Source organism: Lontra canadensis, unplaced genomic scaffold (assembly GCF_010015895.1).
Source record: "Lontra canadensis isolate GAN:19392208 unplaced genomic scaffold, GSC_riverotter_1.0 scaffold45, whole genome shotgun sequence".
Taxonomy (NCBI): domain Eukaryota; kingdom Metazoa; phylum Chordata; class Mammalia; order Carnivora; family Mustelidae; genus Lontra; species Lontra canadensis.
Window position 1 is genome coordinate 602,439 of NW_022631039.1, and position 25,154 is coordinate 627,592.

The window sequence follows — 25,154 nt, forward strand, 5'->3', positions numbered from 1 at the left end:
CTACTCATTAGCCTGCTGGACTTTTCCTTTTTCAGCAATGGATGCCCTCCAAGAACTTTCCAATATCCTTATTTTTAACTCTTGTGGCTTCCTGAATCAAAGCAGCTGAATTTGGTACAAGTTCAATGTCATTTCCTTCAAGAATTAACTCATCTCTCTGGGCCTGTGATACTGAACAGGCAACCCCTGGCCTCATCTGAACCCAGCAGATGTATTTGTTTGCCCAAGAAATTTCAGATTTCAACAAGAGAACCGTTCTTCTGAGTCACAACATTGATGGGGAAGTGAACACACAGAGACTTCATCTTCTACTGGAAGCCCAGCGTGACACTCTTGCCCACGTTCTGTACATGACTACAGATAGTGCGGACGGTACTCAGCTCCTTTATATGGCTCCACCATCTGTGAACCTGGAGCCTCTTTCTCTGCCTTTCAAGGAAACGGAGTTCTACACCGATGCGGCTGGGGTCCTCCTCAGGTTTCTTCTGGGGGACGTCACAATAACAGTGTAACCCTCCACAGCGATGTCTGCATTTTCTGGAATGCCGACAGTCTGATTGCGGAGAATGATCTTTATTCCCATGGTAGGTGGGGCAAAAAAAAGAAAAAGAAAAAAAAGCTCAAATCTTTTAGTTTTCAACTCTAGAAGTTTGGGCCTTTTTTATATTTTTCATGTCTTTCCTTAACTTTTTTTTTTTTTTTTTGCACGAGGTGATAATTTTATTATCAGTTTCATAGTATTTTAAATTATTATTGACATCATACAGAAATGCTATTGTATATTAACTTTTTGTTGTGGTAGAAAACATGTATCATAGGGATGCCTGGGTGGCTCAGTTGTTAAGCGTCTGCCTTCAGCTCAGGTCTTGATCCCAGGGTCCTGGGTTAGAGTCCAGCACCAGGCTCCCTGCTTGGTGGGAAACCTGCTTCTCCCTCCCCATTCTCCCTGCTCGTGTTCCTTCTTTCACTGTCCCTCTCTCTGTCAAAGAAATAAGTAAATCTTAAAAAAAAAAAAAGAAAACATGTATCATAAAATTTATCATCTTGCCATTTTTATGTTTTTTATTTTTTTAAAGATTTTATTTATCTATTTGACAGAGAGATCACAAGCAGGCAGAGAGGCAGGTGGGGGAAGCAGGGGGAAGCAGGATCCCCACCAAGCAGAGAGCCCAATGTGGGGCTTGATCCCAGGACCCAGAGACCATGACCCGAGCCGAAGGCAGAAGCCTGACCCACTGAGCCACCCAAGCGCCCCTTCTTGCCATTTCTAAGTGTACAGTTCAGTAGTGTTAAGAATATTAACACTGTTGCGAGATGGGTCTCCACAACTTTTTCATCTTGCACAACTGAAACTATACCCACTGAACAACAACTCCCCTTTGCCCAGTGCCCCTAACCCCAGTAACTACCATTTATTTTCTCTATATATGAATTTGACTGCTTTCTATATCTCATATAAGTGGAATCATACATTATTTTAACTTTTTAAAAAAGATTTTATTTATTTGACAGAGAGAGACACAACGAGAGAGGGAACACAAGCAGGGGGGATGAGAGAGGGAGAAGCAGGCTTCCCACCCAGCAGGGAGCCCGATGTGGGGCTTGTACCCAGGACCATGGGATCAAGACCTGAGCCTAAGGCAGACACTTAACGACTGAGACACCCAGGTGCCCCCATTATTTTAACTTTTGTGACTGGCTTATTTCACTTAGCATGATGCACTCAAAGTTCATGTCATCATGTGGCAGGATTTCCTTCCCTTTAAAGGCTGCATATTATTCCACTATGATAGTTAATTTTCTGTGTCACCTTGACAGAGCTAAGAGATGGCCAGATAGCTGATGAAACATTATTTCTGGGTGTGTCTGTGAGGGTGATTTCAGAAAAGATTTGTATTTGAATTGGTGAACTAAGTAAAGCTGATGACCATTTCCAGTGCGGGTGGGCACCACAAAGTCTGTCAAATGCCCAAATAGAACAAAAAGATGGACAAGAGTGAATTTGCTCTATCTCTGCCTGAGCTGAGACACCCATTTTCTCTTGGCATCCCCAGTTCTCAGGCTCTCAGGTTCAGACTGGGACTTACACCATCAGCCCCCTGGTTCCCAGGTCTTGGACCCAATTATATCACTGACTTTCCTGTCTCCAGCTTGCATATCTTCATGACCCAATTACTATAATGAATCTTTTTTTTTAAGTTTTATTTTTAAGTTATCTCTACAGTTAACATGGGGCTCAAACTCAAACCTGAGTTCAAGAGTGACATGCTCCATCCACTGAGCCACCCAGGCGCCCAGCCTATAATAAATAAATCTTCATATATATATATATATATATATATATATATATCCTATTTGGTTCTGGTTTTTTCTTTTTGAGAACCTTGATTAATACACCTGTATTAATGCATTGTGAATTATGATGCTATGAACATGGGTGTGCAAATATTTCAAGACCCTAGGATTTCATGTGTGATACCTTCAGTTCTTGAATATATACCCAGAAGTGAGATACCTCTATCATATGTTAGTTCTATTTTTAATTCTTTGAGGAACTGCTACACTGTTTTCTAGTTGTACCATTTTACAATTCCACTAAGTGCGCAAAAAGATTCCAACTGCTCCACATCCTCACTAAACTTGTTATTTTCTGGTTTTTTGTTTGTTTGTTTGTTTGTTTTAGTAGTAGTTGTTTTCATGGGTGTGAGGTAATAGGTCCTTGTGGTTTTGATCTGCATTGCTCTTATGGTTGGTGACGTTGAACATCTTTTCAAATGCTTCTTGGCCATTTCTATGTCATCTTTGGAAAAATGTCCATTCATGTTCTCGACTTAACTTTCTGAGCACATGGAATACAGCTGTAATAACTGTTTTAAAATATTTTTTTGTCAAAGATTTTATTTATATATTTGAGAGAGAGCACGAGCGGGTAAAGGGCAGAGGGAGAAGCCGGCTTCCTGTAGAGCAGGGAGCCTGATGCAGGACTTGATCCCAGGACGCTGGGATCATGACCTGATCCAAAGGGAGACGCTTAACTGACTGAGCCACACAGGTGTCCCCAGTTATAATAACTATTCTAATATCCTTCTCTGATTTGTTAATCTACTCATTATCGGTCGTTTTTTCTTGCTTCTTAATACACTCACAGTCTTTGGATGCTAGACATTGGATCTTGTTGGATATTTTTGTATTGCTATACGTCTTCTTGGGTTTTGCTCTGGGATGCAGTTAGGTTACTTGGAAGCAGTTTGATCCTTTGGGGTTTTGCTTTCATTGTTTGTTAGGCAGGTCCGTAGCCAAGCCCAGTGCTCGGTCTAGAGCTAATCACTTCCCATTAATGAGGGAAGAGTTTCCTTAATACTCCACCTGATGAATTACAAGTTTTCCAAGTCTGACTGGCAGAAACAGGCATTATTTCCTTTACTCGTTTTGGATTGTTCTATCCCCAGTACTCCGTTTCCTCACAGGCACGCATTGATTCGGAAATCCACTGACCGCTGGAGGAGGACCCTCTGTAGATCCTCAGAGTCCCTCCCGTCGTGGTTCTCTTCTCTCTGCTACTCTGTTTTATGAACTCCGGATGCCTCCGTCTTGGCTCTCCAACTGAGGGAGTCTGCCAGACTCTGCCTCAGTTCTGCCTCCCTGCAGCATGCCTGAGATCTTGCTCAAAACAATAAGCTGGATTATTACCGGGCTCACTTCTTTTATTTCTGTCCTTCAGAAGTCACCACCCTTCACTGAAAATCTTTGTTTCATGTACTTTGTCTTTTAAAAAAAAATTTTTTTTGGTTGTTTCATGCATGATGGTAGATCAGGTCCAAGTGACTCCGTCTTGGTCAGAAGCCAAAAACTGGTGGTAGGTCTTTGACACAGAAGATAGGTCAGATTTATCTTGGGTTAAATCCCAACCCAGCCACTTCCTATAAAGTGGAGGGAAAACTTCTATACCCAAATGCCCATCTTACTTTTTTAGGTTTATTTTTTTTAATAGATTTATTTGAGAGAGAGAGGGAGCATGAGCAGGGGGATGGAGAGTTTAAATTAGATTCTGCCACTTCTCTGCTCGAAGCTCTCCCATGGCTCCGCATTTCACTCAGAGTGAGAGCCAGTGGCCTAGAACTCAGCGACCTGCCCTGCTCCCTCCTTCCTTAATACCTCGCTACCAGCTTCTCCCATGACTCTGCTGTCACTCTCACTCCAGTCACACTGGCTCCCTGTGTTCTTTGGGCATCCAGGCATGTTCCTTTATGCCTCCTTGGACGCTGGACTTCTCGCTGCTCCCCTTGTCTGGAACGTTGGCCCGCACCTCCTCCTGTCTCACTGCCCCGCCTTCGTCCTGTCCCTGCCCACATCACCTTTTCACAAAGGGAGGACCTCACTGAAAGGAGAAATTTACTTCTCCTCTCTTTCTGCTTTCTGACCTTTCTTTTTCTCCCCAGCACTTACTGCTCTGACCTGCTACTTCTGTTACCTTTTGCTTATTTACAATTGTCCCTGCACACTAGAATGTGGGCAGGGATTTCTCTCTGTCTTATTCTTTAATGCATTCCAAGTACCTAGATCACCGGAGGAACACAATAACTATTTGTTAAATGAAAAAAAATGTATGAATAAATGAGTGAAAATACCACATCTGTGTGATTGGTTGTGAGATCTGAGTTAATAATGCATACACACTCTCAAGACTGGCTCTGGCAGCTACGGAATCGGCACTCAGCGCATTGTTGTCTTTGCTATTATTGACAACAACCGAACTCCCAGGATGGGGGGAAACAACGAGGAAAGGGCGAGGCTCTTACCTCCCCGTAACTCCTGAACATCATCCTAGGAAGTTCCAAGTTCTGGCTCCTGCCTGAGGCAAGTAGTCAAAGAAACAATTTAGAGGTAGGCTGAGGTGTTTTCTATGTACAAATGAGGCAATGGACACAGAGTAACAATGACAGCTACTATTTCTTGAGCTCTGACTGCATGCCAGGCTCTTGCTAAACACCTTACAAATTGATTATCTCCTTAAATCTCCACAACCACCCCTTGGGGTCAGTGCTGTAATTCCTCCCATCCCACCAAAGAGGATACTGAGTCTGGGACGGATTAAGGGATTTGTCCAAAAATACCCAGCTAGGAAGTGGCTGACCTGGGATTGGAACCCCAGTAGTCTGGCCACAAAGCTCATGTTATATGCGGGACAGCAATGACATTGGTCTAGGGAGCATGCCAAGAGGTTGATTCATCAGAAATTAACTACCTGAGGGATCAAGTTAACCACCGGCCGATAGGAACATCACGAAATCTGACATGGCAATTGTCTGTCTTTCCAGTCCTTGTGGTGAAAACAAAAGCTGGACAAGGAATCTAGGGCCTATCAGCTGCTGTGCTCCTCATTTGCTGAATCATGATTGGCCGTCCACACCCGGGGTTGAGTGTGCAGAAGCCAGTCTGAAAAAATGCCGCGGGGCATTCTTACATCTTCATGGAGACCGCTGTTCGTGGCCAGCCGGGCCGAGAGTCACCACTGGCAGCACTGAGAAGGACTCGAGTGGCAGTTACTATATTGGAATATATATATATATATATATACATTATATAATATGTTTTTGTATTTATATAAAATATATAAATATAATATATACAATTATATGAAATATAAATATAAAATATATTCATAATGTATACATAAATAAAATATAAAAATATAAATATAAAATATATAAAGTTATATAATATATATTTTATGTATAATATATTTTTTCATACTTATATATATATTTTTATATATGTATGCACAGTTACTATACTGGAGTTGGCTTTATGACAGGCTCTGAGAGTCAGAGGAGCCAGGGGCTGAATCTAAACCACGTTAATCCTTGGGTGTAGCCTCGGGTCATTATTTAACCCTTTGGAGGTTCAGTAGAAAGGGGACAATGATACTCACGCACTGAGCACTGAGTGGAGAAGAAACCATATATGGACTGTGCTTGGTTCATACAAGTACTCCAGAAACGGTAGTTGCCAGTTATTGAACTGAATCCCTATGGGTCAGGATGATGCTGGTTGGGAGTAACAAGAACTGGAACTAGTATTTACTCCGTGCTTCCCGTGCGCGAGGTGCTGTATGTGCAAACCCGCTGCGTGTTACTGTGTCACAGAACACCCCACACTGTGAAACTACTGCAATCATTGTTACTACTTTTGATCATTCTGGAGTGTGAATGGGCTCAGCGAGAAGGTTCTAGGTAAGGGTTTCTCATGGAATTGCAGACACTGGCTGGAGCTGAGGTCATTTCAAAGGTTTCATCAGTCACAGGTCTGATGCCTGAGCTGGGAAGAGTCAAATGGCTTGGGGCCTGCAACGGTCTCTGTGTGATTTCTCCCTGTGGGGCTTCCAGCCTGTCGGTCTGAAGGCAGCTGCATCTGTTCCTGGATGACTCCGGGCTCTAAAACCCAAGTCCTGAGGGCGAGCGAGCCGGGTGGGAGTTGCATAGCCTTTTTGCCCCAGCCACAGAAGTCACGTGGCATCACTTCCAACTGCCTTCTGTTCATTACTAGTGAGTGACAAGTCCAGCCTATATTCAAAATGGGGCGGGGGGTGTTGCTGCATGGGTGGCTCAGTTGTTAAGCATCTGCCTTGGGCTCAGGTCATGGTCCCAGGGTCCTGGGATGGAACCCCTCATTGGGCTCCCTGCTCAGCGGGGACCCTGCTTCTCCCTCTTCCACTCCCCCTGCTTGTGTTCCCGCTCATGCTGTGTCTCTCTCTGTCAAATAAATAAATAAAATCTTAAAAAAAAAAGATGGGGGGATTAGTCTCCATCCTGTGCAGGAAGGGTGTCAAACAACTTGCAGACACACTTTAAAACACTGCATGTTTATCATCACATTTAATCTTCTGAGGTAAACAGAATTATCTCTATTTCACAGATAGGGAAATTTATAAGATTAGATACTTAGAAGATTAAGTGATTTGCCTACCATCATAAAGTTAGTAGGTGGGGCAGACAGGATCAAACCAAGGCCTGCCATTGGACTCTTAACACCCATGTTCTTAATCCCTGTGCTATCCAAACCACACCAGACCAAAGATGGAACATATGCAGGATACTTGTTTATAAGCTCTTATGCAGAGCTCACTAAATGCTAGGCAGTGTTCTAAGTACTTTTCAGGGAACTCTACAAGTTTCAGAGAACTCTGTAAGCTCAGAGGCCCCAGGAGTCAGACTTAGGTTGCCTGGGCTGGGGTTGGGACTAAAACCAAGGAGCCTTGGGGTGGTGGGAGGGGAAGCCCCCTCCCAAGAGTGCAGAGTGAAGGCTCCCGCTTGACTGAAAAGCATGGAACTATGCCTTACGTTCTGAATGTCCCCCCCCAACCTGGCCCCACAGACTCCAGCAGCCAGAGGATGAAAATAAACCAAAGAAGCCTAGGGCATCTACAGCAATGGTGTCAGGTCGGAGGCCAGGCCTTAGGGCCTGGGAACAATAGCACTCTGTTCTGTGGTCATCACCGCCACAAGGTCAGTGGCAGCCACTGGGGGGGTGGGGGCCCAGAGTTGTGCGTGTGCTCCTGCCTGCCCTGGCTCGTGCGCACACACACAGTACTGTGCGACACACGGATCTATCTTGGAGTCGTTTGGGGGTACTCAGCCTCCTGCAGGAAAGGTAGAGACAGAACTGGAGAAACAGCCTTTAGTCACTGTGGACGGTGAATTAACAGGAGGACAGTCTGATGGAAGAACGGGTTTGTATGGGGGTGTATTCATTTCCCATTGCTGCTGTAATAAACTCCCACGCAACTTCCACAAATGTATTATCTCACAATGCTTTCTTTTTAAAGATTCTTTATTATTTCAGAGAGAGCGAGCGAGAGAGAGTGAGTGCACGAGCAGGAGGAGGGGCAGAAGGAGAGGGAGACAAGCAGACTTCTTGCTGAGCAGGGGGTCTGATGCAAGGCTTGATCCCAGGCCCCGAGATTATGACCTGAGCTGTAATCAGGAGTCAGAAGCTCAGCTGACCGAGCCCCCAGGCACCTCTATTAGCTCACAGTTCTATAGGTTAGAAGCCCTACACAAGTCTCACTAGGCTAAAAGTAAGGTGTTGTCGGGGCTGCAGTCCTTTCTGGAGGCTCCATGGAAAAGTCTATTTATTTGCCTTTTCTGGTTTCTAGAGACCACCTACATTCCTTGGCTCATGGTCCCTTCCTCCATCTTCAAAACCAGGAAAGTTGTATCTGTCTGACTCTTCCTCCAGTTCCATCTCCCTCTAACTCGGATGGGAAAGATTCTGCTCTTTGAAGGTCCCATGTGCTTACATTGGGCCCTTTAAAATGATTCAGGGTAATCTTGCCATCATAAGGTCCATAACCTTAGTCACATCTGGAAAGACCCTTTGGGCATATATAGCAACATGTCCATGGGTTCTGGAGAATTTTGGTGTGGACATCTTTGGGGATGTCTTTCTGCCTCCCATATGGAGAGACTCCAGGAAAATGCCCCTGAATGGGGCTGACCACTTACTCCCACTCCACTCTCTGCTCTGTCATGTAACATTCTCTTACTCACTAGAAGCCTTTCGCTCAACTCATGTCAACTGTCCCTAGGTAAGGTGGGTAATGAAAGGCTTCGTGATTTTTCCAAGAAGATGGACTTTGTACCTGCAACGAGGAGAACTAGATGACATCCATCTGTCACCATATTCTTAACACTTTCTTCACCCAAAATCTTATTTCCTTGCTTTGGATGTATGGGAAGATAATAGTTCGTTTTTCTTCATGCTTGCCACTTGAAACACACCGACTCAGTAAGGTGGGTGCTGGATTTAACCCAGTCTCTCTGGCCACAGAACCCATATCTGCAACCCACCACACTTGACAGCCTCATTCCTGTGGGTGCCCAGGAACACAGCCCATGACTGGAGGTCACCAAGGGTTTACAATTCCTGCTCCTGGGATGCTAATAATGAGATCACAGCCTTACTCGACTTTGCTGACGTTTCCGTCAGGGCCTTGACCAGAGACAAACCTTGTGTGTCCATCCCCATTGCCAGCTCAAGGGTCCAGGATTTTCAGACAATGGACAGCAGGCATTTCAGCAGAGCCCTGAGTGCTGCACAGGATTTAGCTTCTTCAGAAGAATGAAAGCCTTGCCTGGCTTGTTTCCCCTACATTTTCTACTTTGGTGCATCACAAGGGTCTAGTGCAGAACAGGGAGGCATCCCTGATGTTGGTGGGCCCTGGAACTGAAAGGAAAGGTTGGGTTAATGCTGGTGCATGTGCATGTTGGGAGTTGGCCAGAGAAGAGAGAGCATCCTGGCTCTCATACTTTGTTAACTCCTCTCTGAGCTTCACTTTGCTGTGAAATGGGCTGATCGTGGTGCTTAAGTCTGCAAACTCTGAGAGCAGTATGTGAGACCATGCTAACACAGTGCCTGGATACGTCCTCATTGGAATCTTGGGACAATGTGATAAGCACATCCCTGTGAAGAGCTGAGATCAACTGCCTGGCACATGGTAAGCACCAAGTAAGTCTCAATATTCTAGATTCTCCCTGGGTGACTTAACCACTTCAAAGGCTTCAGTTTATACTTACACCTTCGAAAGTTTTTGCCAGTGTTCTTCTGAGCTCTAGACCTAATAGCTCTGTGTTCAAAAGGACATTTCTACATGGAAGACGTATACGGTTTGCTCCTGCTCTGGGCCTTTGTACATAGTAGATAAGCTCTGCGTTAAAAGAAAACAAAAGAAAACAGATGTTGGGGCGGGGCAAACAATCCTCTAGGTTTGTATGCTTTGGGTGGCAAAGAACAAAGACTCCTTACGCAGCCTCAAGTTAGGAAAGCTGTAGGGAGGCCCTAAGTAGGGGCAGGTCAGGCAGGAGTTTCAGCTATTGATTAGCCTAGTTCTGTTGGCTGGATTATCTCATTACACAGGGTCCTTTTGGGGAGCCTTCCCTTGGGAGAAAGGGCCTCACTCCTGACTATTTGGCTACCCTTAGGGGATGGGCAGGATGTCTGCATATGGCCCCCAGTCTAAGGGTAGCCTCCTTTGGAGAACCTGGAGCTTAGCTACTTTTTCATGGGCCCCCAGACAGGCACTAGGTTCTCTTCTGTGGAAGCCCATCCCAGAAACCTTGACCTTGGGCGCTCCTCCCCACAACCAGCTCAAACAGCCCTGGCTTTGGGACGCCTCTCCACCTCATTAGTCATTCTCGCCTCTGCTTCACTGCGTCTAAACACCGTGTGCAGCAGCTGTTGACGTCCAGAGCTGGTTCTCCAACGAAGCCGCCAGGTAGGACGTGCATATTACTCACATGCGTGCCATCACCACCAAATGGGCCATCACTACATGTCTGCTGAGTGACTAACACAATGAACATCTTTAGTGATTTTTTTGTGGGGTCTGCTGTCCTCAAAGGAGGGATGGAGACCCTCTACACAAATTAGGCCATCTGGGTCCAGGGTAGCATTTTATTTATTTGCAGATTTTTAAAAGTAAATTAGTTGCTCAGGTTTTTATTTTTTGTAAGACTTTATCTATTTGAGAGAGAGAAAGGATGAGAGAGAGAGAGAGAGAGAGAACGTGCACGCGTGCACACGGGCCAGCATGAGAGGAGAGAGGTCAGAGGGAGAAAGACTCCCTGCAGAGCAGGAAGCCCGCTGTGGGACTTGATTCCAGGACTCCAGGATCATGACCTGAGCTGAAGGCAGTCACGTAACCAACTAAACCACCCAGGCGCCCAGTTGTTTGGGTTTTTAAAAAAGACTGTTAATTTTAGAGAGAGAGCGAGAGCACGCATACATGCATGCCTGAGGTGGGAAGAATCTCAAGCAGACTCCATGCTGAGCACAGAACTGGATGCAGGGTTTGAGCTCATGACCCTGAGATCATGACCTGAGCCAAAAGCAAGAGTCAATGTTCAACCAACTGAGTCACCCAGGTGCCCCAAATTAGTTTTTTTTTTTTTCTTTTTAAGACTTTATTTATTTGTGTGTGTGAGAGAGTGAGCCAGCAGGCAAAGGGAGAAGCAGGCTCCCCACTGAGCAAGGAGCCCAGTGTGGGACTCAATCCCAGGGCCCTGGTAACAAGACCTGAGCAAAAGGCAGATGCTTAATGCACTGAGCTACCCAGGCATCCCCAAATTTGTTGTCTTTAAAATATTTTTTTAATTAAAAATAACATGTGCATTGAAAAACATTTTTAAAATTCTGAATGTGAAAAGTTAAATGCTAAAAATTTATGTCATTTCTCTTCCAATCTAATCCCCACAGACACCAGTTAAAAAAAAAATAACAGCTTCATTGATACATAATTCAGAGACCATATACAGTTTTCTCATTTAAGGTATATAATTCAGAATTTTTTGGTATTTTCCAGGGATGGGCAACCATTACAATCTAATTTTAGAACATTTTTATATGCCCCCAAATAAATTGTGTCCATCAGCTGCCTTCCCTGTCCCTCTCCCATCCCTAAGCAACCACTAATTCACCCCTGTCTGTGTAGACTTGCCTGTCCTGGATGTTTCATAGAATGGAGTCATATGGGACGTGGTCTTCCGTGTCGGGAGGTTTCACAGAATGGAGTCATATGGGATGTGGTGCTCCGTGTCTGGCTTCTTTCACTTGGCATGTGTCTGAGGGTCATCCACGTTCGGTCAGTGTCCCATTCCTACGACACGTTTTTTAACCCATCACCAGTCACAGTTAACAATGTAATACATCCCTATGCTTGCTCAAGCTGCCCGAGTGTGAACCCCTCCTGGGCAAGTCCCAGGATGACTGGCCGCGGGTCAATCGTAACCACGGCACGTCCGGCCCGGTTCCCTCCGCAGAACGATCCGAGGAGCAACAGGATCCGCCCGAGCGTCCTCGCTGCGCCGCCACGGTCGGTAACGTCTGCGGAGCATCACCGCGCGCCGGCTCGTCACGAAGGCTGCAGGGCGGACTCGCGGTTTACGTCCGGGAGCTGCGGTCAGGAGGGGTCAGGTCGCGTCCCACGGTCAGCACTCCGAGGAAGTGCCGCAGGTGAACGCAGCCGCTCCCGGGCACCGCCGGCAGCCCGCGCCGCTGACTGTCAAGCCGCGCTCACGCCGCCCTCAGCAAGCGCCCGGCAGACGTAACCGACACAGCCGCGAGAGGAGAACGAGACACTGACTTGTCGTCCAGACACTGGTACCGCCCGCGTCTCGGCATCTGCTTCCCGTCCGTGAATCCTCCGCGGGGGCGCCGCGTCGCTCCGCGGCTCCAGCGCCCGCCCTCCGCTGGGCTCCGGGGACCGCGCCCGGGCAGGCCCAGCTTCCCCCCCGCCCGTCGCTTCCCTGCAGACAAACAGGTAAAGTCTTCAGGGAAGTACGTTCAGACGCGCCGCACAACTGCGAAGGGGACGGGCACCCGCCGTCCCCGACCACCACCTCACAGCGGGCAGGGCCGGGCGGCTCCTCCTCCAGCCCGCCGCACGCGTCAGCCCCGCAACAGCAGCCCCAGCGGCAGCCGGGCTGGCGCGTGCCCCCGGCGCGACCGCAGGATCCCCCCCCCCCAAAACACGACGCACGCCCTGCTCCACGCGTCCGGTCCTCCCTCCGGCAAACCCCGGGGACGCGGGAAGGTTGGGTCCGCGCACAGCCGATCTCCCGGGAACAGGGACGGGGACGGCCTTGCTTCTCCCTCGTCTCGGGACGCGTCCTCCGAGGATGACGCACGTGCGAAGCGGAGCGCGCGCGACCACGTCACCGGGTCTCAGAAACGGGGCCCGCCGCGCGCCCGACACCAAAGTCGGGGGACGGGCCGCCTTGCCCTCGCCGTCACCACCCCCCGACCGTGCGACCCTAACGCCGCGGAGGCCGGTAACCCGACCGTCCCTCTGGAAACTAGCGGTTTAGTACTCTGACGTCACGCCGACCGCGCAAGCACGAGCGCTGTACGCCTGCGTGAGTTCAACCGCCCTAAACCCAACCGGGGCGCCGCGCCCAGCCGCTAACCACGTGGAAGTACCCGCCGGGTCCGCCAGGATCCCGGCGTGCAGCGCTGCGGTCCCGACGTACCCCGCGACGATCCCGGCGTGCAGCGCGGCGGTCCCGACGTACCCCGCGGCGATCCCGGCGTGCAGCGCGGCGCGCCCACCTCGGGGCTGGGTGAGCGACGCGGACGGTGGCAGCGGAGGCGGTTCGGCAGGAGGCTGTGCGTCCGCAAGCGACGACGCGGGATCGGCATGGAAGTGTAAGTCGTCGGGGGCGCGTTCCCGGCCGTGCGCAGACGCCCGCAGCGGACGCCTGCTGGGCCGAGGACAGCCGAGGGACGCGGCATGGGGCGGCACGGTGTACGGGGCCCTGCGGAAAGGCTTGGGGCGGGACACGGGGAGGAAAGGGGCCCTCGCTCCGCCCCTCGGAGCCTTCGTCCCTGCTCCCACCCAGTGCCTGGCGCGCGGGAGCCCAGCGGCACTTGACCTGCGGCCTTTCCTGTGCTTGCTCGCGCCCTCACTCGTTTCCGGGTGTGTTGTGGGTCACCGCGGGGAGCTCGGCCCCGGTCCCAGCGGGGACGTAGAAGCTGTACAGCCCCGCGTCGGCCGTGGCAGTACCTGCCGAAGAGATGGCCAAGTGCTGGGCTAGGGCTTGGCTGGCCGCGGGGAGCCCTGACTCCGAGGAGCTGCTCCCCGAGTGGGCTGGGCACGTCTTCTGGGGAGAGGGAAGTGCTTGAGCCTGGACCGAGAACGCGGGAGCACAAGGCGCGTGTGCTGCTTGCTTGTTCGGCAGGTGGAAGTCCCCGCAGCTGCTCCGCCGGTAGGTCTTCCCGCGGCCCGCGTTAACCCGGCGTGATCGCACTGTGCTCTCTCCGGCGTGGGTTGTTTACTGTTTCCCTTTGTGTTCTTTCACCTGTTTAACGGTCCTAAATAATGCTGTTTTGCCGATTTCAGAAAAACACAGTGTGTATATGTAACTGAAATGAAAGCGTCATGAAGCAGTACTTTTCCTCTGTGGCACGCTCTGATGTTGTCTCTTTCGTCAAGGAAGGGTGCTGGCCCACTGAGTAGATTTTGTGGTCCTTTAATGGGGTGTAGTTTGCATCTTGGAAAACATTCAGATAGATCACTCTGGCCCAAGCTATTATTAACCAATTTTTCTCTCTTTACTAGAGCAGTTCCTCTCCTTATGCAATCCCACTTTAATTTATCCATCTTAAAAAATCCTTTGTCCGCACATTCATGTGCGCTTATGGCTCCAATTTTGCTTCCCTTTACAACAAAACTGTTTGGAAGTGTCCTTGATCCCCTCATTCTCAATCATTCTGCTGGGCTTTCATCCTTACCAGTCTAAAGAAACGGGTTTTGTGTTGATTATCTGAGCCCTCCGTCTTGTCAAATTCCAAGGCTGATTTTCTGCCCTCAGCCTTCTTGATCTCTTAGCAGCAGGGGATGCAGAAACTCGGGTGTCAACTATCCTTAACAAGAAACCTCTAGAAACTCCTGGCTTTGTGACATGCTGTTTGCATTCCCCCCTACGTCAAGGATTACTTCTCAGTCTCCTTTCCTGGTTTGCCCTTCCTCCCTTGCTTGGCTTCTAAATGTGGAGGTGTCTTAGAGCTCAGTGCTGGGACCCTTTTTCTCCACACTCTCCCTTGGTCATTTTACCCATCTATACGCTGATAACTCCCAAAAGTATGTTTCTAGCCCTTTTCTCTCGTCATCCATCCAGTTGCTTAGTCCAGAAATCTGGACCTCTTCCTCACCCCTAAATCCAGTCCATCAGCCAGTCCTGTCATCTTCACCTTGAGCATATTTTATGTGCAGTTACTTTTCACCATCTCCGTTGCTTAGTCTGTAGGCTGTCATCTCTGGTCCAGGTTAACCTTTGGCTTCCACTCTTGTGCCCCCTCCATTCTGTTTTCCAGTCCGCAGCCAGAGTGATCCTAAAATATTAATTGGATCTGTGACGCTGGGGTGGCTCAGTCAGTTAAGCAACTGCCTTTGGCTCAGGTCATGATCCCAGGGTCCTGGGACTGAGTCCTGCATCAGGCTCTCTGCTCAGCGAGGAACCTGTTTCTCCCTCTGCCTGCCGTTCCACCTGCTTGTGTGTGAACTCCCTCTGTCTCTGCCTCTCTCTCTCTCTCTGACAAGTAAATAAATAAAGTCTTTAAAAATATATTAATTGGATAAAACTCATTTTCCTCTATAAAACTCTTCATTGACTTTATGTTGTGCTAAGAGGACATCCACATTCCTTGCTAGCACCTGTATGACCCTGTATAACCTCATTTACTCTCGAGCTGCTACTCCCACCCCCCATACACACACATTTTCCACTGGCAGGTGGTTTCTGTAACCTTCCACGGTCCAGGGGACCCTCTGCCTGGTATACTTTTTCTCAGTCCCGCTCCCTCTTTATCTTTTTGATTATTTATTTGTTTATTTATTTTTGGTTTTTGTTTATCTTTTTGATAGCTCAGGTTGAGTATTGCTTTTCCTTTTCCATCAATCCAAAATAAGTCCTTCTCTTGTCTCTTATTATAACACAATGATTTACTTTTCCTTCTAATAATTATAAGTTGTAATAATAGATGCATGTTTACTTGTTTAGTGTCTTGTCTCCCTCATGAGAAAGCCCCATGAAGGCCGGGGCTTAGCAACTACATTTGGCACACATTAGGTTTTCAGCAGATAGTTGTTGAATGAAGTAATATAACAATACTTAATTAATTTAACAAATTAATTAAAAGTATAATCAAATTAGCTAATTTCCATAGATTCTCTGATTTTCTTAAGTGAAATGGTTTGAATCAAGAGATTTTCTCCAATAGCAGTCCATTTCTCCCAAGGAGTCAGAAACTTACTGAAACCAATCAGGAGTTTTGCAGCTAGCAATTTATGGGAAAGTGAGGTTTCTGTAGGGATGTGATTTGTGAGTAGAAGGACCCCTGGAATGGAAAAGTCTGGAGGCCGAACTTAGTTCCTTACTGGCCTCCAACATGAGATGTGGTCCCTAGCAGTGTAGTCCTTAGGATCTTTAGCAGAGCTCTGTTTCTCTGGGAGAACAAACATATTGTACCTTTTTCAGGCATTCCTAGATCCTGGAAGGAGGAGGCATAAAAGGAAAACTTCTCTGAGTTTTTACCTTTTTTTCCTTCAATCACTGAATAAATATCTATTGAGCAAATAATACATGCAGACATGTTAGGAATTTTTTAGAGGTGAGGAATATTTATGCTTTATTCGGTTGAGTGGTAGAATTTAAAAAATAAAACTTTTTTGATGGTCATTGGAAACATTTTCCTCATGCAATAGGATACAGAATATTTGTAGGAAAGTTAAGTATTTGTGTACATATAAGGTATTTTCTATTTGGCTAACTTTGTCTAATGCTTGGGTTATTGATATACCTGGAAAGCTTTGTATACACTCTTTCTAAAAATTCTTTTATGTATTTTTTTAAAAAATTATTTATTTGACAGAGAGAGAGAGAGAACACAAGCAAGGGCAGCAGCAGGCAGAGGGAGAGAGAGAAGCAGGCTTCCTGCTGGGCAGGGAGCCTGATGTGGGGCTTGATCCCAGGACCTTGGGATCATAACCTGAGCTGACGGCAGATGCTTAACTAACAGCCACCCAGACATCCCTGTGTTCACTTTTTCATTGTTGAGCTTAATATACGAAGTTAGGGAAAACAGATTGTCTTGTGTATCATCTTTTTGAAATCATTGTAAGAATTTCCTTCAGTTTATAGCTGGAAATACCGAGATGTAGAGAAGTTAGCTAATAGGTCCTGTAACAGTTCAGTAATAAGACTGGAAAGAGGGTACTCATTTGCTAGCTCTCAGGAGACTGGTACAGATTAAGTCTGTTGACTCTGAAATCTGCCCAGTTTCTTGTCCTTGAGTTTAGTTTTTCAGAACATGACTTGAATCAATAATATAGGTTGGGCATCGGGGTATCTGAGCAGCTCTCTTCGTCATTATGTGCGGAAGTTAACTGTGTGGCAATTAAAGGTGCTGTTTGTATGTGTGTGTGTGTTTCTAAAGAAGATCTGCCAGCAGGTCGTTTTTTTCTGTGTGTTCAGGATTCAGGGTGCCAAAGTAGTTGTTACGTCCATTAAATTGACGCAGCAATTTAAGCAGAATTTACAGGTTGCCTTGAAAATAGCAGGTCAACTTCAGTCAGCTAATTTATTACTTAAGGAAATTAAATGACTGCCTGCCTGCCAGTGTAGATCAAAACAATCTTTAAAATTCATTTGGAATATTTGCTTTAAACACCTGTCATTAAAATCAGTACTAGTCTAAGTCCTCTAGGAAAATACGAAGTTTTGTGTAGGTGGGCAGTTGCTAGAAGTCTGAATGCTCGTGATTGTAACACAGAAGTGCAAGCTGTGTACAGAGCAGACAGTTTCTGCTCAGTAGGAACAACGGCTTGTAAATACAAAATTGGCGGATTCTAGTCACCCTGAAATAACACTGCAGGAAAATGCATTTTATGTCTTCAATTATAGGTTATACTAATGTCTTTTTTAAGCTTGGGGAATTCTTTAGTTTTACATTTCCATTTTTCTTAACTTTCTAGCTTGAAAAATTCCAAACCCATAGAACAGTTGCAAAAAGAGCGCCACAGGGACCTTCATATCCTGTATTTAGAGTCACTATTTGTTAACCATTGTGACATTTGCCTTACCTCTCTTACACATGTCCGCATTCTGTGTCTCCACATGTCTACATTCTTTCTCTCTCCGCGCGCGCGCTCGCGCTCTCTACCGAATCACTTCAGACTTGTAGGTACCGTGTCATTTTACCCAGTCTTAAAAATGTACTTAACCGCAGTACCGTTGTCACACCTAGGGAATTTAGCATTGGTGTCCCAATATTATTAAAATACAAAATCTCTCCCATTGTCCAGTGTCATTTTAGCTACTTTTTTAAAAAAGATCTGTATTTATTCATAGAGCACAAACAGGGAAGGGCAGAGGGAGAGGGAGAAGCAGACTCCTCACCTAGCAGGGAGCCCCATGCAGGGCTTGATCCTAGGACCCTGGGATCATGACCTGAGCCAAAGGTGGCCCCTTAACTGAGCCACCTAGGTGCCCCAGCTAGATTTTTTTTTAACCACCGATTCAGAATCCAGTCAAGAATCTTTTTTTTTTTTTTTGTAGTTTTCAATCAAGCTTTAAGAATCATATTTTTAGTTGTCATACAAGTTTTGGTTGTCATAGTTTTTTAATCTCTTTATTCTAAAAACAGTTTCCTTGCCTATTTTTATGACATTGACATTGTTACAAATGACATTGATGTCTGAAGAATCTAAACCTGTTGTTTTGAAGTGTGTTCCTCTTCTTGGGTTTGTCTGGTTATATCCTTATGGCTAGATTCAAATTAGATGTTCTTTAACAGGATTGCTCTAAGGGATGTGTCTTTCTCAGTGCATCACATCATCATCACTGCTATGCCGTGAGATCACTTGATTAAGTTGATACCTGTCCGGTCTTACCATTTCCTGTTCCCACCAACCTGCCACTTAGTGGTGGTTATAGTAGGATAAAACGCTGTCTTAAAAACTTTTCTCGATATGCACAGTTCATTTAGGAACTGAAATGACCATAGTTCATTTCATCAAAGGTAGATCTTATGCCTGTTGGCATTTTATTAAATAAAGGAAAGCCTGGCGTATATTGGCATTTATTCCATTGGTATTTACTGAGAAAAAAATTTTTATCTTCCTAATAAAAGAATAAATGAATAAATCAGCCTCTGCCAGCCAGAATCTCCAAGATGGGGTACTTGTTTAAATATCCGTTGTTCTCCTGGCCCCAAAACACAGGTTCATTAAGACACACATGCAAGAAAGCGTCTCTCCTTTTTATCCTGGTTCTAGGTGTTCTTTGGATTCTTGCATTAACAGTATTGGCTTGGGTAGTGGGCCATAACTTGGAATAGCCAAGAACAGATTTTCCTAAGGCGTAGAATATTCTGCATGAAGGAGAGGCTCTGAGTTGGAAATGAAGTTGTAGCAATGGCACCTGGGATGGGTCCCTTAGCCTTGAGGAAAAATAACATTTGTGTTATTTTTCCAGTCTGTTCCAGCAGGGGATTTCTTAGTTACAGTGTATTTTAGGGCACACAGGGAGTTTTAACTCGATTTCAAGCAAAGATAGGAAGAAGCCTTGTGGGACTGACTTCCTTATTAAGTAGGCAAAGATGACATGTGGTTTGATTTGTCCTTTTCAGTTTTAAATGAACCATATTATATACACTAATTATGCATGGTTCTTCCTGTTTTAGATTCCTTTTAAATATGATATTCTTTGTGACCTCAGTTGAGACCACAGACCTCAGCTGTGGTCATTTGGGCAAAGCAGCGCTTTTGTGAAATCCCAGCTATGTGCTAAATGTCTGGAGCGTTTGGTAAGCTTCACATGTTGATTAGATTAGAGTGCTGACATCAGTGTGCTCCTGACCAAAGGCCTAGGTCAGATTCTTGTGTTCACCACCTGCTTGTTTTGCTTTATTGATTGCTTAGGGAAATCACTCGACTGTTGGGCCCATGTTTTTGAAATTTTGTGTCATCAGCATTTTCATCATACAGCCCTGCTCCTGGTTTAGGAACAAACAGCCGTCTTTATCAGACAGTATGTCAGGTCCAGAGCGCTTCCTGAATTTTTAGGATTCTGAATTACCGGTTTCCATTTGTCTAATCCAGTCTCATTTCTCTCAGTTCCGTAGTTACCTTCCGCTTCAGTTAGGCTTCTTACTGCGTGACCTGAGGCAAATTTTTAAATCTCTGAGCTTCAGTTTCATCATCTGTAAAGAAGGAAAAATAATAGCTCCTACATCACAGGGTTTTTTTAATGAGGATTCAGCGAGGTGAGATCTTTAAAAAACAATGGCTTCCATTAAGGAAGATCTTAATAAGTACCAAGAACAATGCTCCAGTTTTAAAATTTGTTGTCTCATTTCATCTTCATAATAGCTTTATGAGCTAGGAAGACGTTATGGTAATAGCACAGGTAGTGACAGTAGATGGTGTTTTTGAGTATTTGCTGTGTTCCAGTGCTTTACATTTTTCAGTTTAATCCTGTAAATAATCGTACATGGTTAGTACTCGAATTGTCTTTTCGTGGATGAGGAAATCTAAGTACAGAGAGGTTGGGTAATTTGCCTGAATTTACAGAGCTCTGATCAGTGGAGCTGGCTTGGAATCCAGGCTACACTTAGAGGTGCTACTTTATCCCCTTTTTTTTTTAATGTTCCCAAAATACTTACTTATAAAAAATACAGTGAGATAAGTTTACACCAAGAAATGTAGCAATAAATAGTGGAAGAGGGGTGCCTGGGTGGCTCAGTGGGTTGAGCCTCTGCCTTCCGCTCGGGTCATGATCTCAGGGTCCTGGGATCGAGCCCCACATGGGGCTCTCTGCTCAGCGGAGAACCTGCTTCCCTTCCTCTCTCTCTGCCTGATTCTCTGCCTGCTTGTGATCTCTGTCAAATAAATAAATAAAATCTTTAAAAAAAAATTAGCAAACTAAGACATTGTTATGTAAATTTCTAAAATGCTGCATTGTGAATTTAGTTGGCAAAGACCTCATTTAGCAATGATTTAGCAATTTCTATCTCCAGGTAGAAAAGAGATACTAAACTGTAAAAAAAAAAAAAAAAAAGTCTCCTATTGTTTCAAAATCCCAGTTTATTAATAGATTGTAAGACTGGGTGGCTCAGTCAGTTAAGCCTCTGCCTTCAACTCAGGTCATGATCCCATGGTCCTGGGATTGAGTCCCGAATCGGGCTCTCTGCTCAGCGGGGAGTCTGCTTCTCCCATTGCCTTCTGCTCCCTCCGCTTGTGCTCGGTCTCTGTCTCTCTCTCTCAAATAAATAAAATCTTAAAAAAATAAGTATAGGTCTTTAATAAGAGAATTGGCTGTACGAGAGTACTCCCTGTTCACAGTATTCCTTTTACTTCCTGTGGGAGTTCCTGCTTCTGCTCGAAGATTGAGCTGTTACAGCACGAAAGGGCTGCTATTTAGGGAAGACACAGAAAAAGGAAGGGGGGGATGTCAGGCAATACTTCTTTTAGGTACAATAAGCATGATAGTGTTTTAGGGAAACAGTATAAAAATTACTCAAGGTTAGCTTGGTTCTCCCTGAATAAAAACAGTGGACTAAATACTGAGCTCCTCTGTGCCAGTCTAGTAATCAATGCCTTGGTTGCCATATTGGGAATCTCTGGGGTGGTCATCTTGGTACTCTCCGTGATACTCATCTGGGTGTTCTGCCTGATAATCCCTATCACTAATTTCAGACCCATTTGTTCCTGTTTCTTGGCTTCCATTGCGAATGACAGGTTCTGTGGGAGTGGCACAGTATTTGCGATCATGTACTTGCCGCCCAGGCCCATACATACTAATTCCTTTCTGGGAAGCAACTTTGTTGGTTCCCGTCTGTAGAGAAATTGTCGAGTTGTCCCCTGGTTGTAATGTTAGCTTCTGATCATAGATGTTTCTTCTGGTACCTGGTGCTGACATCCCCATCTGGCTGGCTCCTTTGTTGGTGCCCATCTGCATACTAATTGTGGCCTGGTCAAAAGGTTTGTCATTTTGCATTTTGGAATCATAAAGATGCCTCTTGGTGCCATAGGCTGTCATACCTGCTTGGCTGGCACATTTGCTGGCTCCCATCTGCAAACCAGTTACACTTTGGCCAGCTTTTAACTTTCTTTCATCAAAATGTCTTTTTTGCTTTTCATCATACTTAACTCCAGCGTCATTTGTTTTATGGAATCCTTTTGTTTTAGCCAGACCTGCCAGAGCCACCAGCATAGTCTGAACCTGGGTCATGTTTCCATTCCCGAAAGGATCATTTGCTTCAAATATGTCGTGTGGCTTCATGCCATAAGCCTGAGTAGGTTTAATAAAGTTCCCAATATTCTCCAAATGGGGCCAGTTTAACAAGGACTCATTAATCTTCTTCACTGAGCCTGGCAACTTGTTTATGAGCTCGCAGAGGATGATGCCATCTTTTGAGCCATACTGAAAGTTGGTGCCAATGCTCATGCCCGTCTCCTCTTCTATCCAGTTTCAAAGATCTGCCTGAGGATGTACTTGGAAGGGATCTTGCTCTTGACCTTGACAGAGAGCATATTAAGAAGGGCCCTTGTTGAAGTGGGTCATGGTGGTTTGGGAAATGGGAAGAGGGCCTCAGGTCTAGGGCCTGAGGGTTTCACATACTCAGCTTACCCGTTCCTGGCTCCAAGGAATAGCCGTAGCAGAGATGCTTGGAATTTGCTCCCCTGGGCTGTGCAGGAGACTCCCAGATGGCGGCAGCAGGGTACGTGCGATGCTCTGGCAACTCAGTCTGACTGGTTCCTACAAAGCCTCCCACTCCGCTCCCCAGTTTTTGTTTTTTGTTTTGTTTTTTTTTAAGATTTTATTTATGTGACAGAGAGAGATCACAAGTAGGCAGAGAGGCAGGCTGAGAGAGAGAGAGAGGAGGAAGCAGGCTCCATGCCTAACAGAGAGCCCGATGCGGGACTCGATCCCAGGACCCTGAGATCATGACCTGAGCTGAAGGCAGAGGCTTAACCCACTGAGCCACCCAGGCACCCCCCGCCCTGGTTTTTGTTTTAAATGAGAAGCTTGGGGAGATTAATAAACTCACAAAACTCCCAGACCTTTTAAGTGGCAGAGCTAGAATATGAACCCAGATTTGTCTGATTTCAAAACTGCTCATAATTATCACACTATACAGCCTCTAGACTATTAAAAACGGTAAATACTTCTGATGTGGTATTGTAGAATGGCTTGATTATACTTTAATACAAGACACATTGCTGTGCTCACTCATACATGAAAGATGACGTTGTGCCTTGATCGCAGGCACAATGACCACTGCTTGACACGTGAGCTTTACCTGTTGAATTGATAGAGAAGATGAGTACCTTTGTGAATCTCTGGAAGGATTCTTGACACTGCTGAAATTCCCAGTGTTAATGATCCCATTTTTCCGGATTCAGAGGGTACATTCCCTGCCCAAGATATCTTTTCAGTAACTGAAGGGAGCCAGATGGTACTCCGGAAAGGACATGCCTGTGGGATGAGACAGCACTGTTGTGTCTCCAGTTGAGTCTCGCTCCCTCGCTTTATTGACACCCCTTCCTAATTCTCTGGTTTTGCCTCCTGTTCTTCCTTTAAGTGACTTCTCCCAGATGACTGACTTTTCTTAACTTCTGCCTACATAGATTAAGGATAAGTATAGTATTTCGATCACCTACTTAGTAACTGATGTGCTATATATGCCATAGAGAGGGAAGTTTACTCTGAAGTTGTCCATTGCCTGCTAAACCAGTAGGACTTAGGACATTTCTCAGTTTTAGGTTATAGTCTCTAAATCCCTGAACTGAACTACTCAATCTTGATACGGGAAGTATTTTACAGATACTTAATTCTCACAAAGGAATTTGAGCCCGGACTGATGATAATTTACTTTATTTTGCAGGAAGGATGCCAATTCTGCACTGCTCAGTAACTACGAGGTAAATAGTTTTGAAGTAAACTATTGAATTTTCCTCTCTGGTAGTTTGCCCTTTGCTTTTGAAGATTATTGAACTAGTTTCAGTTAAAATGACTGAATTCATTTGGATTTTCAACTTTAAATTAAGACAGGTGGCACCATCTGGTGGACCTAGGAATTAGAAGCTTGGTAAATTATACATAGTAATTCTGAGAAGCTGGGAAGACTTCAGTTTACAGTAGGCAGCCTTCCCCAAACCCAAGTATTTTAGATCTTCATTTGATATGCCTTCATGGGATGGAAGCATCTGTTTTGGAACTGTTTCTGCCTACAAAGTTTTCCATTAAAATACTTATGCCTTTCCTAATTACTACTCTTTACCTATAAAATGCTTTTATATGTTATTATTTCAATCCTCATAATAATCTTATAAGTATTAACACTTTCATTTTGAAAGTGACAGATTAGTTGATGCACCATTCTGAATAATTTAGTATGAACTAGCAGATTTGGAATTTGGGGGCTTGAGGGTTGGGTTTTTGGAGAAAGGGAGGCAAAAAGGAAAGAAATTGGTTAGGGGGAGATAATAACATTATTTTTGCCTGCCTACTATTTTGCCTTTGTTTTATTTAGTATTCGCAAAGCCATCTGATAGGTTAGCTCCAGGTACATAAAGAACTGTTTATACATTCACTGTCAATTTTTCATTTTCTGCAATCTAAATTCATGAAGACTTTAGGAGATTTGAGTCTCTCTCGTGTGATATAGAAAATAGAAAGTACTGGATTTAACATAGTGGTCATACTCCTTCCTTAAATTGTTGCTACTAATAACAGGAAGGAAATGGTTGTTAGTCAAGCCATTGGCTTTTAGAAACTTCCTTGTCCAGTTTGGATTCTGCTGAATGTTTGGGTGTTTTATCCTTTGGGGAAACATTGCATTAATCTTATGACACTATTTCTGAAAAAATAGTGAGAGGCAGGGGAGGGGTTCTGTTTTATCTAGTAATGGTTTATGAGCCCATACTTACAACTTTCTTAGGTCTCTGGCATAATCTCTAAAATGGGAAAGATATATCCTCCACCCATCCTCCTCAGCACTAACACATACATGTTTTTCCCTTGTGGGGAAGTTTACTTCTAAAGTTCTGTAGCAGTTTTTTCCCTTCTTCTTTTTTTTTTTTAATAAAATTTATATTTATCACTTGCATCATAGTTTTTCTTTTTTGGAAATAAACTTACTAGATATTCATATTAGTGAAACAGGACCCTGTTTTAGAAAAAACTTATTTGTAGGAAAAAATTTTTAATTGAGGCACAGTTGACAGATAACATTAGTTTCAGGCGTACAATGAAATGATTCAGTATTTGTACATTGTGAAATTACCACAATAAGTTTAGTAAACATCCATTACTGTACACAGATTTTTTTTTCTTGTGATAACTTTTAAGATTTCCTGTCTTAACAACTTCCACATATTCAGTACAGATACACTGTAGTTACCATCCTGCATGTTATATCCTCATACTTTACTTATTTTATAACTGGAAATTTATACCTTGTGACTCCCTTACTGATTTTGCCCACCCTCTGCCTCCTGTCTCTGGCAGCCATGAGTCTATTTTCTATGTCTCTGAGCATTTTTTCTTTTTTCTTTTTTTTTTGGTGAAGATTTTATGTATGTATGTATGTATCTA

General features: G+C 45.0%; 2 protein-coding genes and 1 pseudogene across 2 annotated transcripts in view; 1 reads left to right on the forward strand and 2 right to left on the reverse strand.

Moving 5' to 3' along the window:
- On the reverse strand, window positions 1-583 carry LOC116876254 (annotated as a pseudogene).
- A 12,532-nt stretch (window positions 584-13,115) lies between these two features.
- CRCP (CGRP receptor component) overlaps window positions 13,116-25,154 on the forward strand; it is a 39,487-nt gene continuing 27,448 nt past the window's right edge. Inside the window, exons 1-2 of the mRNA XM_032872359.1 lie at window positions 13,116-13,200; window positions 23,443-23,479. Of these exons, the coding sequence (XP_032728250.1) occupies window positions 13,193-13,200; window positions 23,443-23,479 (45 nt within the window). The 5' untranslated portion in view covers window positions 13,116-13,192. The remainder of the gene's footprint in view (window positions 13,201-23,442; window positions 23,480-25,154) is intronic.
- LOC116876308 (calponin-3-like) lies at window positions 21,138-22,034 on the reverse strand. Its single transcript, XM_032872361.1, has one exon. It carries the CDS (start codon window positions 21,999-22,001, stop codon window positions 21,138-21,140), a length of 864 nt encoding a protein of 287 aa, XP_032728252.1. The 5' UTR covers window positions 22,002-22,034.